This window comes from Scylla paramamosain, chromosome 20 (assembly GCF_035594125.1).
Source record: "Scylla paramamosain isolate STU-SP2022 chromosome 20, ASM3559412v1, whole genome shotgun sequence".
NCBI classification, from domain to species: Eukaryota; Metazoa; Arthropoda; class Malacostraca; order Decapoda; family Portunidae; genus Scylla; species Scylla paramamosain.
In genome coordinates this window covers 17181495-17193994 of record NC_087170.1, presented here as the reverse complement: position 1 = coordinate 17193994, position 12500 = coordinate 17181495, and the positions used below count along the sequence as shown (strand labels likewise).

General features: G+C 41.5%; 1 protein-coding gene across 3 annotated transcripts in view; it reads right to left on the bottom strand.

The window, feature by feature from the left end:
• Window positions 1–12500, bottom strand: part of LOC135110499 (kin of IRRE-like protein 1) — a 48201-nt gene that overhangs the window by 3131 nt on the left and 32570 nt on the right. For 2 of the 3 annotated variants that reach the window (XM_064022868.1, XM_064022869.1), the window contains 4 exons: window positions 8147–8279; window positions 6150–6300; window positions 2448–2596; window positions 575–702 (listed from right to left, as the gene is read on the bottom strand). In XM_064022868.1, the coding sequence (XP_063878938.1) occupies window positions 593–702; window positions 2448–2596; window positions 6150–6300; window positions 8147–8279 (543 nt within the window). In that variant the 3' untranslated portion in view covers window positions 575–592. Of the gene's footprint in view, window positions 1–574; window positions 703–731; window positions 1672–2447; window positions 2597–6149; window positions 6301–8146; window positions 8280–12500 lie in introns of those variants that run through there. The other variant, XM_064022871.1, reaches the window with a different exon arrangement.

Here is a 12500-nt window from a genome sequence, read left to right as displayed (position 1 = left end):
TCATTATTTTCTCGTATGTTTTTTTTCCCTTTATCTTTTTTTATCGTTCCTTTCTTCTTCTTTCTCCTCCTTTCTCTCATTCTCTTTCCCTTTGTCATCAACTTTTTTCTTCCGTTCCTATCCTCTCTTTCTATCTGTACTTTTCATTTATTTTTTTCACTTGCTTTCTGTCCTCCTCCTTCTCCTTCTCCTCCTCCTCTATACTGAAGAAAACCGTTCAGGACAGGTTTACATTACTTTCCTATGTCATTCTTTCCTAGTTACCTTTTGTTCACCTGAGGGAAGATACAGGTAGGATTGGAATTGCCTGTATGTTTTTCTTTTATTGCTTGCAGGTAAAGATGAGTCTCTCTCTCTCTCTCTCTCTCTCTCTCTCTCTCTCTCTCTCTCTCTCTCTCTCTCTCTCTCTCTCTCTCTGTCTCATGGTTGTGAAAGTTTCCGATTATGTAAGAGGGAAATATGTGAAAAGAGTGAGCGAGAGATCGAGTGACCGTGAGAAATGAAATATATTACAAGCGTACGTGTCACGGTTACATACATACACACACACACACACACTCACACACACACTCACCAAGGGACAGAAGCAGCGTCACCGCCAGCAGGGCCACACCAACAACAGCACCACCAGCAGGCTATACATACGCAGGTCTCCTCGGGGCGTGACGCTGCCGGCGGTATGCACTGCGGCTGACTCCTCTCCTGTGGCAGCCGCGTCAGGAGGGAGAGAGGCGAGGTAGATGAGAGTTAGAGGGACAGGAATGTACTTAGGAGCGGAGAAGTGATAGGGAACGAAGGGAAGGGGGAAATTAATGGTTTTATTGAGGAAAAGCTAGCATTTATTGAGGAAACGTAATGGAGATTGAAGGGAACAGAAAGGGGAGTAAATTAGGGATAAATTAAAAAGAGTAAGAAGTTCATTGGAAAGGGAAAAAAAGATAGAGCTTAAAGTAAAATGCAAGGGTTGTTTTGGAAATGAGGAAAAAAGAATGGAGTAAATTAGGGATGGGTTGGGGAAATAAGTTTATTGGAAAAAGGGAAAAGATAGAGGTTAAAAGAAGACAGAGAGATATTGATAAAAAAAAGGAAGGATTATACTGGAAATTGAGGGAATACAAAGGAAAAAAAATGGCGGAATAGATAGATTAGGAAAGTAAGAATGGAAAGAAAGGAAAGGTAAAAGTGAGGGAAAAGAAAATGACTGGGAAAAGTAAGGGTTATTGGAAATTGCTGGTGAAAAGAGTGAAGAAAAAGGGAGGAGGGATTGAATGAGGAAAAATAAGTATTGTTGACGGGAACTGACAATAAAGGAAAGGGAAAAATGGAAAAGTAAGCAGTGGGTTGAAAATTATGAGAAGGAAAGAAATAAAATTGAGGGAAGACAAAGAGAAGCAGAGTGTATTGTGAAGAGAGGGAAAAGATATAAGAGACAAAACAGAGAAAGTTACTGAGGAAAATATATGTGTTGGAAACTGAACGAAAAGAAAGGACAACGTAGAGGAAAAATTGGGAAAGTAAGGAAGGTGATGGAAATTGAAAGTAAAGAAAGAGGGAAAGAGAGATTAGGAAAGTAAGGAGAAACAAGGAAGATGTAAGAAAAGAAGGAAAATCATAGGCTGAGGAGAAAAGAATGAAGGAAGGAAGGAAAGAAGGAGATGAGACAAAATCAGACTAAGAAATGAGATAAAGGAAGGGAGAGAAAAAAAGAGGAGAGAGAAGGAAGGAGAGAGAGAGAGAGAGAGAGAGAGAGAGAGAGAGAGAGAGAGAGAGAGAGAGAGAGAGAGAGAGAGAGAGAGAGAGAGAGAGAGAGAGAGAGAGAGAGAGAGAGAGAGAGAGAGAGAGAGAGAGAGAGAGAGAGAGAGAGAGAGAGAGAGAGAGAGAGAGAGAGAGAGAGAGAGAGAGAGAGAGAGAGAGAGAGAGAGAGAGGTGAGAATTACATGAATATGAAACACTAGGTAAACACAGCTAGACAAACACACCGGTAAAACCAAGTTAATGTAATTAGGTAAATACAAACACACGATCATTCACCCGAAACACTCAAGACACCCACCAAGACACTGACTCACCCAAACAAGCATAAAAATACACCAATACGCAGCAGACACTCAGGCGCCAACCAGAGACACTCATTTACACACTCACTCAACAAATATCACGCACACACATCACGCACACACACAAAAACACCCAAACACCAACAAAAACACCAAAATGCCAAAGAAAACACCCACAAAACTCACTAAAACACCCAGACCAACAAAATACCCACAAAAACACACACACGTACTCACTTCCCAAGCCTTACACACATCCAACACACACCAAAACACGAAAACACACCCTAAAAAACCCTCACTTACCCACAAAAACACCTAAAAACTCCCCCACACCCTGACTCACCCACCACCACCACCTCACCCACCACCACCACACCTAACACTCACCATTCACCACGTGCACCAAAACAGAGGCGGCATCAGCGAACTGCGGGACACACGTGTAGTTCCCCACGTCAGTTCGCATGGCCCGCGTGATGAAGAGCTTGGAGGTGGTCCTGGTGGGGGTCTTCTCGATCTCCACGCTCACGCCGCCCCTGCAGAGAGAGGGAGAGGAAGAGGGAGAGAGAGAGGGAAGGGTAACAGAGATTATATAGTGTAAATATTTGTTGTTTTTCATTTTTGCTGTGTTTTCTTATTTTTTTTTCAGAGAGAGAGAGAGAGAGAGAGAGAGAGAGAGAGAGAGAGAGAGAGAGAGAGAGAGAGATGCTAACAATTTCCCTTTCATAGTGTTTTCTACGAAAGAACTCACGAGGAAAAAGTCTTCGTTAAGCTTCTCCTCCTCTTCCTCCTCCTCCTCCTCTTTTTCCTCTTCTTCCTCCTCCTACATCAGGCACCACAAGTACTTGGAAGAGGAGGAGGAGGAGGAGGAGGAGGAGGAGGAGGAGGAGGAAGAAGAAGAGGAGGAGGAGGAGGTGTGGTGGGTTATAGAGTACGACTGCAGTGACATCTGGTGGGAGAAAGGAAGAGGAGGAGGAGGAGCAGCAGCAGCAGCAGGAGGAGGAGGAGGAGGAGGAGGAGGAGGAGGAGGAGGAAGTTACACAGAGGACGAAACCGAAACCGTATTTAAGATTAGATTGCATTGCGAGAGAGAGAGAGAGAGAGAGAGAGAGAGAGAGAGAGAGAGAGAGAGAGAGAGAGAGAGAGAGAGAGAGAGAGAGAGAGAGAGAGAGAGAGTGTACCACGAATTGACTTAATTTTTTTCAGGTTTCTCTCTTTCTCTCTCTCTCTCTCTCTCTCTCTCTCTCTCTCTCTCTCTCTCTCTCTCTCTCTCTCTCTCTCTCTCTCTCTCTCTCTCTCTCTCCTTCAACGAATTATTTCCTTTCTCTCCCAGGGTCCGTTCTAATTTTTTCCCATCGCCTCCTCCTCCTCCTCCTCCTCCTCCTCCTCCTCCAGGGAACACAAACTCTCGTCACGTCACACTCCCGCCGTCCCTTCCCACACGAGGATTCCCAGAATGCCTCGTGAAATATGACGTGCATTTCATATCCAATCTCTTCTGACGAGCTGACGTGTAAAAGAGCACCTCGATCACACACACACACACACACACACACACACACACACACACACACACACACAGGCACGGACGTTATCTAGGTGACGCTTACTGAAGTATTCCGTTTGTTGTTGTTGTTGTTGTTGTTGTTGTTGTTGTTTTCTTTCTCGCGTTACCAAGTTTCGTTTTTGAAGTGAAAATTTTGTATTATTCGTATTTGAAGATCGTCTGTATTTGAATTTGTCTCATTTGTATTATTTAAGTGAAAAATTATATTGTATTTTTGTTTTGTTTTGTTTTTATTGTTGTTCCACTTTTCTTTTTGTTCTTGCTCTTTTTGTTTTGTTATTGTTCTTCTTTGTCTTCTTCTTTTTATTTGTCTTCTCCTTTATTCTTCTTCTTCCTCATCGTCCTTCTTTCTCCTTCTTCTCTCTTCCTTCCTCTTCTTCCTCCTTACTCTCGTCTTCCTCCTTCACCACCACCACCACTGCCTGCTCCTTCTCCTCCTCCCAATCCTCCTGTGCCAAAACACAGGTGTCTCGTTTTCCACGGTGCAAATTACCCTTCTGTCCTCCCTTCCTCTTCCATTCCTCACCTATTAGCAGCTTCAGCTGTTACCGCCCTCCTCGTCTTGCCGTGAGTCATGTTTACTTAAGTGACCCCTCCGCGACACCACGTTTTCTTCGTTTTCTTTGTTTTTTTCGTTTATTTCATTTTCTTTTGCTAGTTTTCCCCCACTTATTTTATTTATTTTTTTAGATTTCTCCCGTTTTCTTGCTGCTACTAAGAAAGAGAGAGAGAGAGAGAGAGAGAGAGAGAGAGAGAGAGAGAGAGAGAGAGAGAGAGAGAGAGAGAGAGTCGCGGTAGGTAAGTGAGGGTACGTAACCGGGACAGGTAACAAAAATGAAGACAGAAAGAAGGATTAGCGTGGCGGAGGAGGAGGAGGAGAGGAAGAAGGAGGGAGAAGAAGAAAAAAAGGACAAGAAGAGCAGAACAGCAAGATCAAGAACAAAAACAAGAAAAGAAAGAAAAGGAAACGAAGAAACATTAAACAAAAAAAAGATTAAAAGAAAATAACAAGAAAAGCAAAAAAAAAAAAAAAAATGAGGGAAGGAAAAATAAAGAAAAGGTACAAGAAAAAATGAGAACTGAGGAAAAGTACGACAAAGTAAAAAGAGGAAAAAAAAATGGCGGAGCGTGGGGAAGCACCGCCATCACAGGTGTCTTAGAGCTCTCCCTTGAGGACATACTGAGGAGGAGGAGGAGGAGGAGGAGGAGGAGGAGGAGGAGGAGGAAGAAGAGGAGGAGGAGAGACTTGCTTATGCCGAGTGGTATAAATTTTACTCAAGTGCTGCAAGTGAAAGATTTATTCAGCGACTCATCCTTGACTCAGCCTGACTCATCCTGACTCACCCTGACTCACACTGCCTCATTGTAACTCACTCTGACTCCTTTTGACTCATCTTGACTTTCTTCATCACAATTTTTCTTATCCCTTCTCGCCGTCCTCTAGTTTATCTCCTTTCTCCTTCTCTTTCTCCTCTTCCTCTTTCACTTCCTCCTCCTCTTAAGTTTCCACCACCACTAATCCTTCTCATGTTTATCGCGATACTCCTCTTCCTTCTCCTTCTCCTCCTCCTCCTCCTCCTCCTCCTTCTCCTCCATCTTCTCCTCCATCTCCTCTCCAGCACTTCAATATTACATCACCCATTCATTCAACTATAAAAAAATACTAAACCCTTTTATAAACTGAACAAGAGGCGGGTCATAAGGTGAGGTCGTCTGGTTGTTAGGTCACGGGAATCTGGCAGAAAAAATGACCCTAGTTAAAAAAAATTACCCTTGTAGAATTGAACCTTAAGAGAAAAAAGAGAAAAAAAGGAAATATCTGCCTTATGAACAGGTGTACTGGAGTCGTGTGTTCCTCGTCATGAGCGGCCCTTTGAAATGAATGACCTTTTTAAAGCCACCTGGGTTTTGAAAGTCACCTGTATTACCTGCTGGCTTGTGTAATTTGTGCTTCGCTAGGTGTGTTTTTTCTTTTTTTCTTTTTTTTAGGATTTTTTTAATTGTTATCGCTGGTTATTAAAAATCGTTTGATGTTAATGAGTGCAGTGCTTGCAGGTAATGAGAATGTGTGACAATAGTGGTGCTTTGATTATTACTGGTGTTATCATTATTAGTGTTATTGTTACTGTTACTGGCGTTACTACTACTACTGTTACTATTACTATTGCTACTGTTACCTCATCCAGTCTTTCTGTTTATGTTATCGTGCTAATACTTAAGCTGTTGCTACTGCTACTACTACTACTACTACTACTACTACTACTACTACTACTACTACTACTACTACTACTACTACTACTACTACTTGGAAACTCTTTATACTGTAAGTAGTAGTAGTAACAGCAGTAGTAGCAACAACAATAGCAGTAATAGCAGTAATTAGCAGTTTACTGACAAAAAAAAATATAAATACAAAATCCTCAAAAAAAAAAAACTTTAATCCAAACATAACACACACACACACACACACACACACACACACACACACACACACACACACACACACACACACACACACACACCTGGGCGAGTCGTAATCCAGCGGGTGGGTGTCGCGGAACCAGGTGACCGTCCCTACGTTCTCTGAGTGAGTGTTGACGCGGCAGGTGAGGCGGATGGTGGAGCCCTTTTGGATGAACACCTCTGCGGGGCCCTCGATGCGCGCCTGCTGCACTGCGGGGGGATGAAGAAGGGAGCATTCAGGCCCTTATTCTGCAACGCTTCACATTTTCAGTTCTTTTAAATGGTTTTAGTTGAAGTGATATGTTTCTCAAGGGTGTCTATGGTTCTAGTGACAGATTAACAAGATTTTTACATTGTTGACAGGAGGAGCTTTCGTGTGAAGGGTGATTAAGGGTGATTAAGGGTGTTTCTGGGTGTTAGGGTTAGGTTAATGTGATTTCTATATTATTGGTAGGAGAAATACTTGTGAGATTCCGGCTGTTCATCTATCTGGCTTTTTAAAAATAGTCGTGGTGAGAGTTTTTTTTTATTTCTCTCTCTCTCTCTCTCTCTCTCTCTCTCTCTCTCTCTCTCTCTCTCTCTCTCTCTCTCTCTCTCTCTCTCTCTCTCTGTCCCATTAATATTTCTCACTCATATTTTTTCACTCAACTTTTCTCATCTTTTTCTCTTTCTCATTTTTAAAAGTTCACTTATAGTTTCTTCTTTTCCCTCCCTCTCTCTCTCTCTCTCTCTCTCTCTCTCTCTCTCTCTCTCTCTCTCTCTCTCTCTCTCTCTCTCTCTCTCTCTCTCTCTCTCTCTCTCTCTCTCTCTCTCTCTCTTACCCAGTTACTGAATATCCTCATTATTTTAACTTCTTTCTCTCTCTTTCCCTTTTCAGCCATCTTTAAATTCTCACTAACTTTTTCACTATGGAAAGTTTCTCTCATTCTTTTTCTCTTTTTTTTTCCTTTCTTTCTTTCCATCTCGTTTTGGTCAGTTTTCCTCTTTTTTTCTTCTTCTCTTTCTCATTTTGCTGTAATATAACTTTTGGTGTTTGTATTTCTGTGTTTCGTCTTGTTTTTTTTTCCTGATTCTTTTTGATATGGTCACTACTACTACTACTACTACTACTACATTTTTCTACTTATATTTTTACTCCAGAGAGAGAGAGAGAGAGAGAGAGAGAGAGAGAGAGAGAGAGAGAGAGAGAGAGAGAGAGAGAGAGAGAGAGAGAGAGAGAGAGAGAGAGATAAGACCAAGTGGAAGTCGGAAAAAGGAAAGGAAAGTGTTTAAAATATAGAAAGAGGAAGAGGAAGAGGAAGGCGAGGAGGAAGACGAAAGAGGGGAAGGAGAAGGAGGAGGAGAAGGAGGAGGAGGAGGAAGGAGGAAGGAGAGCAAGAAAGTTACAGTAAAAGTAGATAACATGAAAAGAAAGAGAGGAAAGGGAAGAGGATGAGGAGGAAAACGGGAAATGGAGAAGAAGAAGGTAAAAGAGATGGGAAACATAAAATACATAAAAAGAGCGAATGAACAAAGAAGAGAAGGAGGAGGAGGAGGGAATGAACAAGGAATAGAAAAAAAAAAGATAAAATAGAAAGAAGGAAACATACGTAAAAAGAAGGAATATTTGTAGATTATGATGAAAGGAGAAGAGAGGAACGAAGGAGTTGCGAAAGAGGAAGAAGGAAAATCATGATAGGTTTTAAAAATTATAAAGTCAGAAATACGGGAATTAGAGACAGAGAATAACTAGCTGGGGAAAAAAATAAGGCAAGAGGTTAGAAAGAATGAATACACACCAAAAGAGAGAAAGAGAGAGAAAAAAAGGAAGATATAAATAGAGAAGAAAAAACGTAAAGGAGAAGACTGTATTCTCCTCCTCTTCCTCCTTTATCTCTTTAACAACCTCTTCCTCGTATTCCTTCTCCTCTTTTATCATAGACTACAGGAAACAATCACCTACTCTTCTTCTTCCTCCTCCTCCTTCCTCTCACTTCCTCTTCCTCCTCTTATTCGTACTACTCCTCATTATAATCCTCTTACCACCACCACCACCATCACCACTACGCCCCCTTACCTTCCACGGAGAGCAGGATGGGCAGGGATATCTTAGGGCTGGCTGACACCTGACACTCGTACACACCCGCGTCTCTGAAGGTGACCGAGGCGATCTCCAGGTACCATTTGTCGCTCTTCTCCGGATGGTACACCTGTGGGGAGAGAGGGAGAGGGGTGGGTAGTGGTGTTGGTGGTAGTTGTAGTAGTGGTAGTAATAGGAGGAGGAGGAGGAAATAATCATGTGTTGTAGTCCGTGCATGAAGGAGAAGGAGGAGGAAGAGGAAGAGGAAGAACATTATGGAAAGGAGGAGGAGGATTAAGGGATGGAGAATGAGGAAGAGGAAGTGAGGAGGAGGAGGAGGAGGAGGAGGAGGAGGAGGAGGAGGAGGAGGAGGAGGAGGAGGAGGAGTAATTGGGAGAGGATTAATGGACGGAAAGTGGGAACTGATTGCCTAAGTAGAGAGGAGAAGGAGGAGGAGGAGGAGGAGGAAGAGGAAGAAGAACAAGAGGAGGAGGAGGAGGAGGAGGAGGAGGAGGAGGAGGAGGTGATTGAGGAAATGAAGACACAAGAAGAAGAGGAATGGAGGAGGAGGAGGAGGAGGAGGAGGAGGAGGAGGTGATGATTAGGGAAGTGGAAGTTGAGAGAGAGAGAGAGAGAGAGAGAGAGAGAGAGAGAGAGAGAGAGAGAAAATGATTTCATAGGTTGGTCTTTTTAACTTCGATTTCACTTGGTTAGGTTATACACACACACACACACACACACACACACACACACACTTGTCTTGCCTCACCCGTTCATTCATAAAGGTTCGAACTCTTGATTGAAGCCTTGAAGCATTATTAAGATTCGAACTGCGGATTTGAAGCGTTCCAATTTTCCGTGGAGGGAGAGCGAGAGAGAGAGGGAGAGGGGAGAGAGAGGGAAGGGGGAGAGAAACTCGTTTATTGCTTTCGACAAGTCAATTAACTTTTTATTTTTTTTTATTTTATGCATTATTTTTAAATATATTTTTTCTCTGTTTTGTGAGTTCGTTCATTGAGTTATTTCTTGTTTTTCTTTTTTTTTTATGATTTTATTTTCTGTGTCGATTCGTTCACGTGTTATTTATATTTATGTTTCGTTTTTGTTTGAATTGATTCGTTCATTAATGCTTCAGTTGTGTGTGTCATGTTTTATTGGCTCGCTCACTCAACGCCTCGGTAGTGCAATGCTTGAATCTCTCTCTCTCTCTCTCTCTCTCTCTGATGTTAAGTGAAGTGTTTTGTAATCAAGATATTTTCTGACGTTATGTGTTCAAGTAAAGTGCAATCAAGATATACTAATGGATATAATCAAAAACCTTTCTCATCTTTTACTCTTGCAACGTAACAGTGACAACAAAGATGACCGCTTCTCACTAGCGTCGCCCCTTTTATGCACAAGAGAAGACCTGAGAGCAAAAGAAATTGGTGAAGAAAAAAGACTTATTAATTGTCTCTCCACGCAGATCCCGCCATGCAACCTGCGTCTCTCCTCACACGTGTCTCGCCAAGGTCTCTCTTCCGTCTCTCTCCAGCAGCCACTCCGACGCTTTATTTATAGTCTCACAAGGACGGTTTTCAAAGGCCACAGTGATTATTAGCCTGGTTCCCAAGAGTATTTTTTCCCAATTAATGACGCGGAATTCTTGTTAATCTACCACTGGAGTTGCGGACGCGCTCAAAAAGTTTATAAGCTTCCAATTGAGCTGGTGTGATGAGTGGAGGTCAGACGCACATGTGTTTTGAAGAGTATCATCCTCTTGATCATGACTCCGCTGGTATACATGGAGGAAACACTGATATTGGTAGTTTTCATGTAAGAGCGGCGCAGTCCAGGGGCAAAAAAGGGTAAAAGTGCCAGTTACTAAAGAGGACAGGCCAAAGGAATACGTGAAATTTAAAAGAAGTGATTTTTTCTCAGCTAATGACGCAGAATCCCTGATAAATTGCCACTGTAATGGTGGACTCTTGAAAACTTCTATTAGCTTCCCCTTGAGCTGTTGTGACAGGTAGAGGAAAGACGAAGAGTGTGACCATCTGTCTCTCCTGACTCTGCTGGTACACGTGGAGGTATGGTATTTACTGCCATATACAATAATCCTCACTGCGAAAAACAATCTATAGACTCTTCATAAGTATCTACAAGAAATAAAGGGATGAAAGAGTGGATTTTGCAATTTCTAGGCAGCACAATGCTTGGATGTGGCTGTAGAACAAGAAAAGATGTCTCAGAGTGGTTAGTAATTAAGGGAAGATGTGAGAAGTAGCAGTGTAAAGGTTAATATTGTTACTTGTATTTATGCAAGAGAGGATTTGGTATTATCAAAGTATGTCACGTGACTTGTATTCTCAGTTGTCAGTCAGTAGATAAGTCGACCTGTTATTTAGTCAGTCAGTCAGTGAATTCGTAAATGAGACGTGAATTCTACGAGGTATTCCATTAGTAAAGGATCAGTAAGTCACTAGATTGTAATGTTAAGTCATCCGTTCAGTCAATCAGTCAGTCATTTAGATCGGTCTTGAGTCAGCTAACGAGTCAGTCAGTCAAGCAGTCAATCACGCTGTGTCCTAACCGTGTATCAGTCAGTAGTCAGTCCGTCAGTTAAAAGATTATCCGTGTGTGTGTGTGTGTGTGTGTGTGTGTGTGTGTGTGTGTGTGTGTGTGTGTGTGTGTGTGTGTGTGTGTGTCCCATCACGATTCTGTCAAAAGCTTCAAAACTTTCTAAAGACTTGTTTCCTCTGCTTTTCCTTCCTTCAAAAAAGTAAATAAAAAAAAAAGAAAAAAAAAGGACAAGATTGGACACAAATCAAAATAGACATTGCCATTAACTTTAACTTTAAAATACACTGAAAAGTCTCTTTCTCACTTTGTCCGTATCACCACCACCACCACCACCACCACCACTACCACTACCACTACTACTACTACTACATTAATCATCCCCATTTCTCTTGCCTCGCTTTTACAATACTCGTGACAGACATCAGTAAACAAAGAAAGAAAAAAAATACGGAAAAAAACAAAACTTTCTTGATTAGACCATTGCAGTAAACCCAAAATAATAAGCAAAATGAAAACTCCTGTCATTACTTTTAATTTTTTCCTTCCTTCCTTCATTCCTATTTCCTCATTCATTATTTTTTATGTTTCTCTCAGTCTTTATTCGTTTCTTTCTTATTTATTCCTCACTTGCCTTACTTATTTCTCTTTCTTCCCCTTGTTTTTATTCCTTAACTCACTTTTCTCTCACTCTTTCTCTCTTGTTTCGTTTTTTTTTTGTTCGTTTCTCATTTCTTCTTCATCTTTTCCCCATTCTCTCTCTCTCTCTCTCTCTCTCTCTCTCTCTCTCTCTCTCTCTCTCTCTCTCTCTCTCTCTCTCTCTCTCTCTCTCTCTCTCTCTCTCTCTCTCTCCCTCCCCTCATATTTATTCCTGCACGTTTATCTCTTCCCCTCACCTCTCTTCCCTCTTTCACTCCTTCGTCCTTACCTCTTCTCATCCCACTCCTTCACTCTCCCATCCCCTCCTTCCTTCATCTCACTACCTTCACTCCCTGAACCCCACTGCTTCGTCCCCTTCACCCCCTCATCCCACTCATTCACTCCCCTCAGCCCCACCCAATCATTCCCAAGCATTCCTACTCCCTCATCTCTGCTCTTCTTTCCCTCCTCACCCACATTACCTCCCCCTCCCTCCCTCCTTCCCCTCTCACCTGTTGCTTCCCCAATCAGGTTAAGAAGCTGGTAGACAGGACATAATTTCATTATTTAGTCTTTTTCTTCCTTTTTTTTTTGCCCACCGCTGCGTAATCTAGCTTCCCCCTTAACCCTTTTAAAACCCTTTGCTGGTAATTGGATTTACCTGAGTACCTAAGCTCACCTGTATGCTTTTTTTTTTTTTTTTTGTTTTCCTGTTTGTTTAATGATGTTACTACCTGGGTTTGCATTTTTTTACCTGTCATTTTTTTTTTTTGTCTGGTTGGGTTTATTAATTAAGTTTTCTTTTATGGAAGGTTAGAAATGAAGTAAAGGAATGATAAATTAAACCATAGACGAAATCAACTTTCCATATATGGGCAGGCTAAAATTTGAATTGGAAACCCCCCAAGCAAGATTAAATTTGGATGTAAGGGATGACCAAAAAAAAAAAAAAAAAGTATTGTTGAGAAGGCAAAAAAAAAAAAAAAACTAGTAATAGAAAAATCAAATGAATAAATAAACAAACACAACTAAAATATCATAAAGCGATAATAAGAGAAATAAATGAACAGATAACAGAAATGATAGATAGAGTATATAGAAATAATAAAATAGAAAATAAATAAATTAACAGATAAACAAATAAATAAGGAAA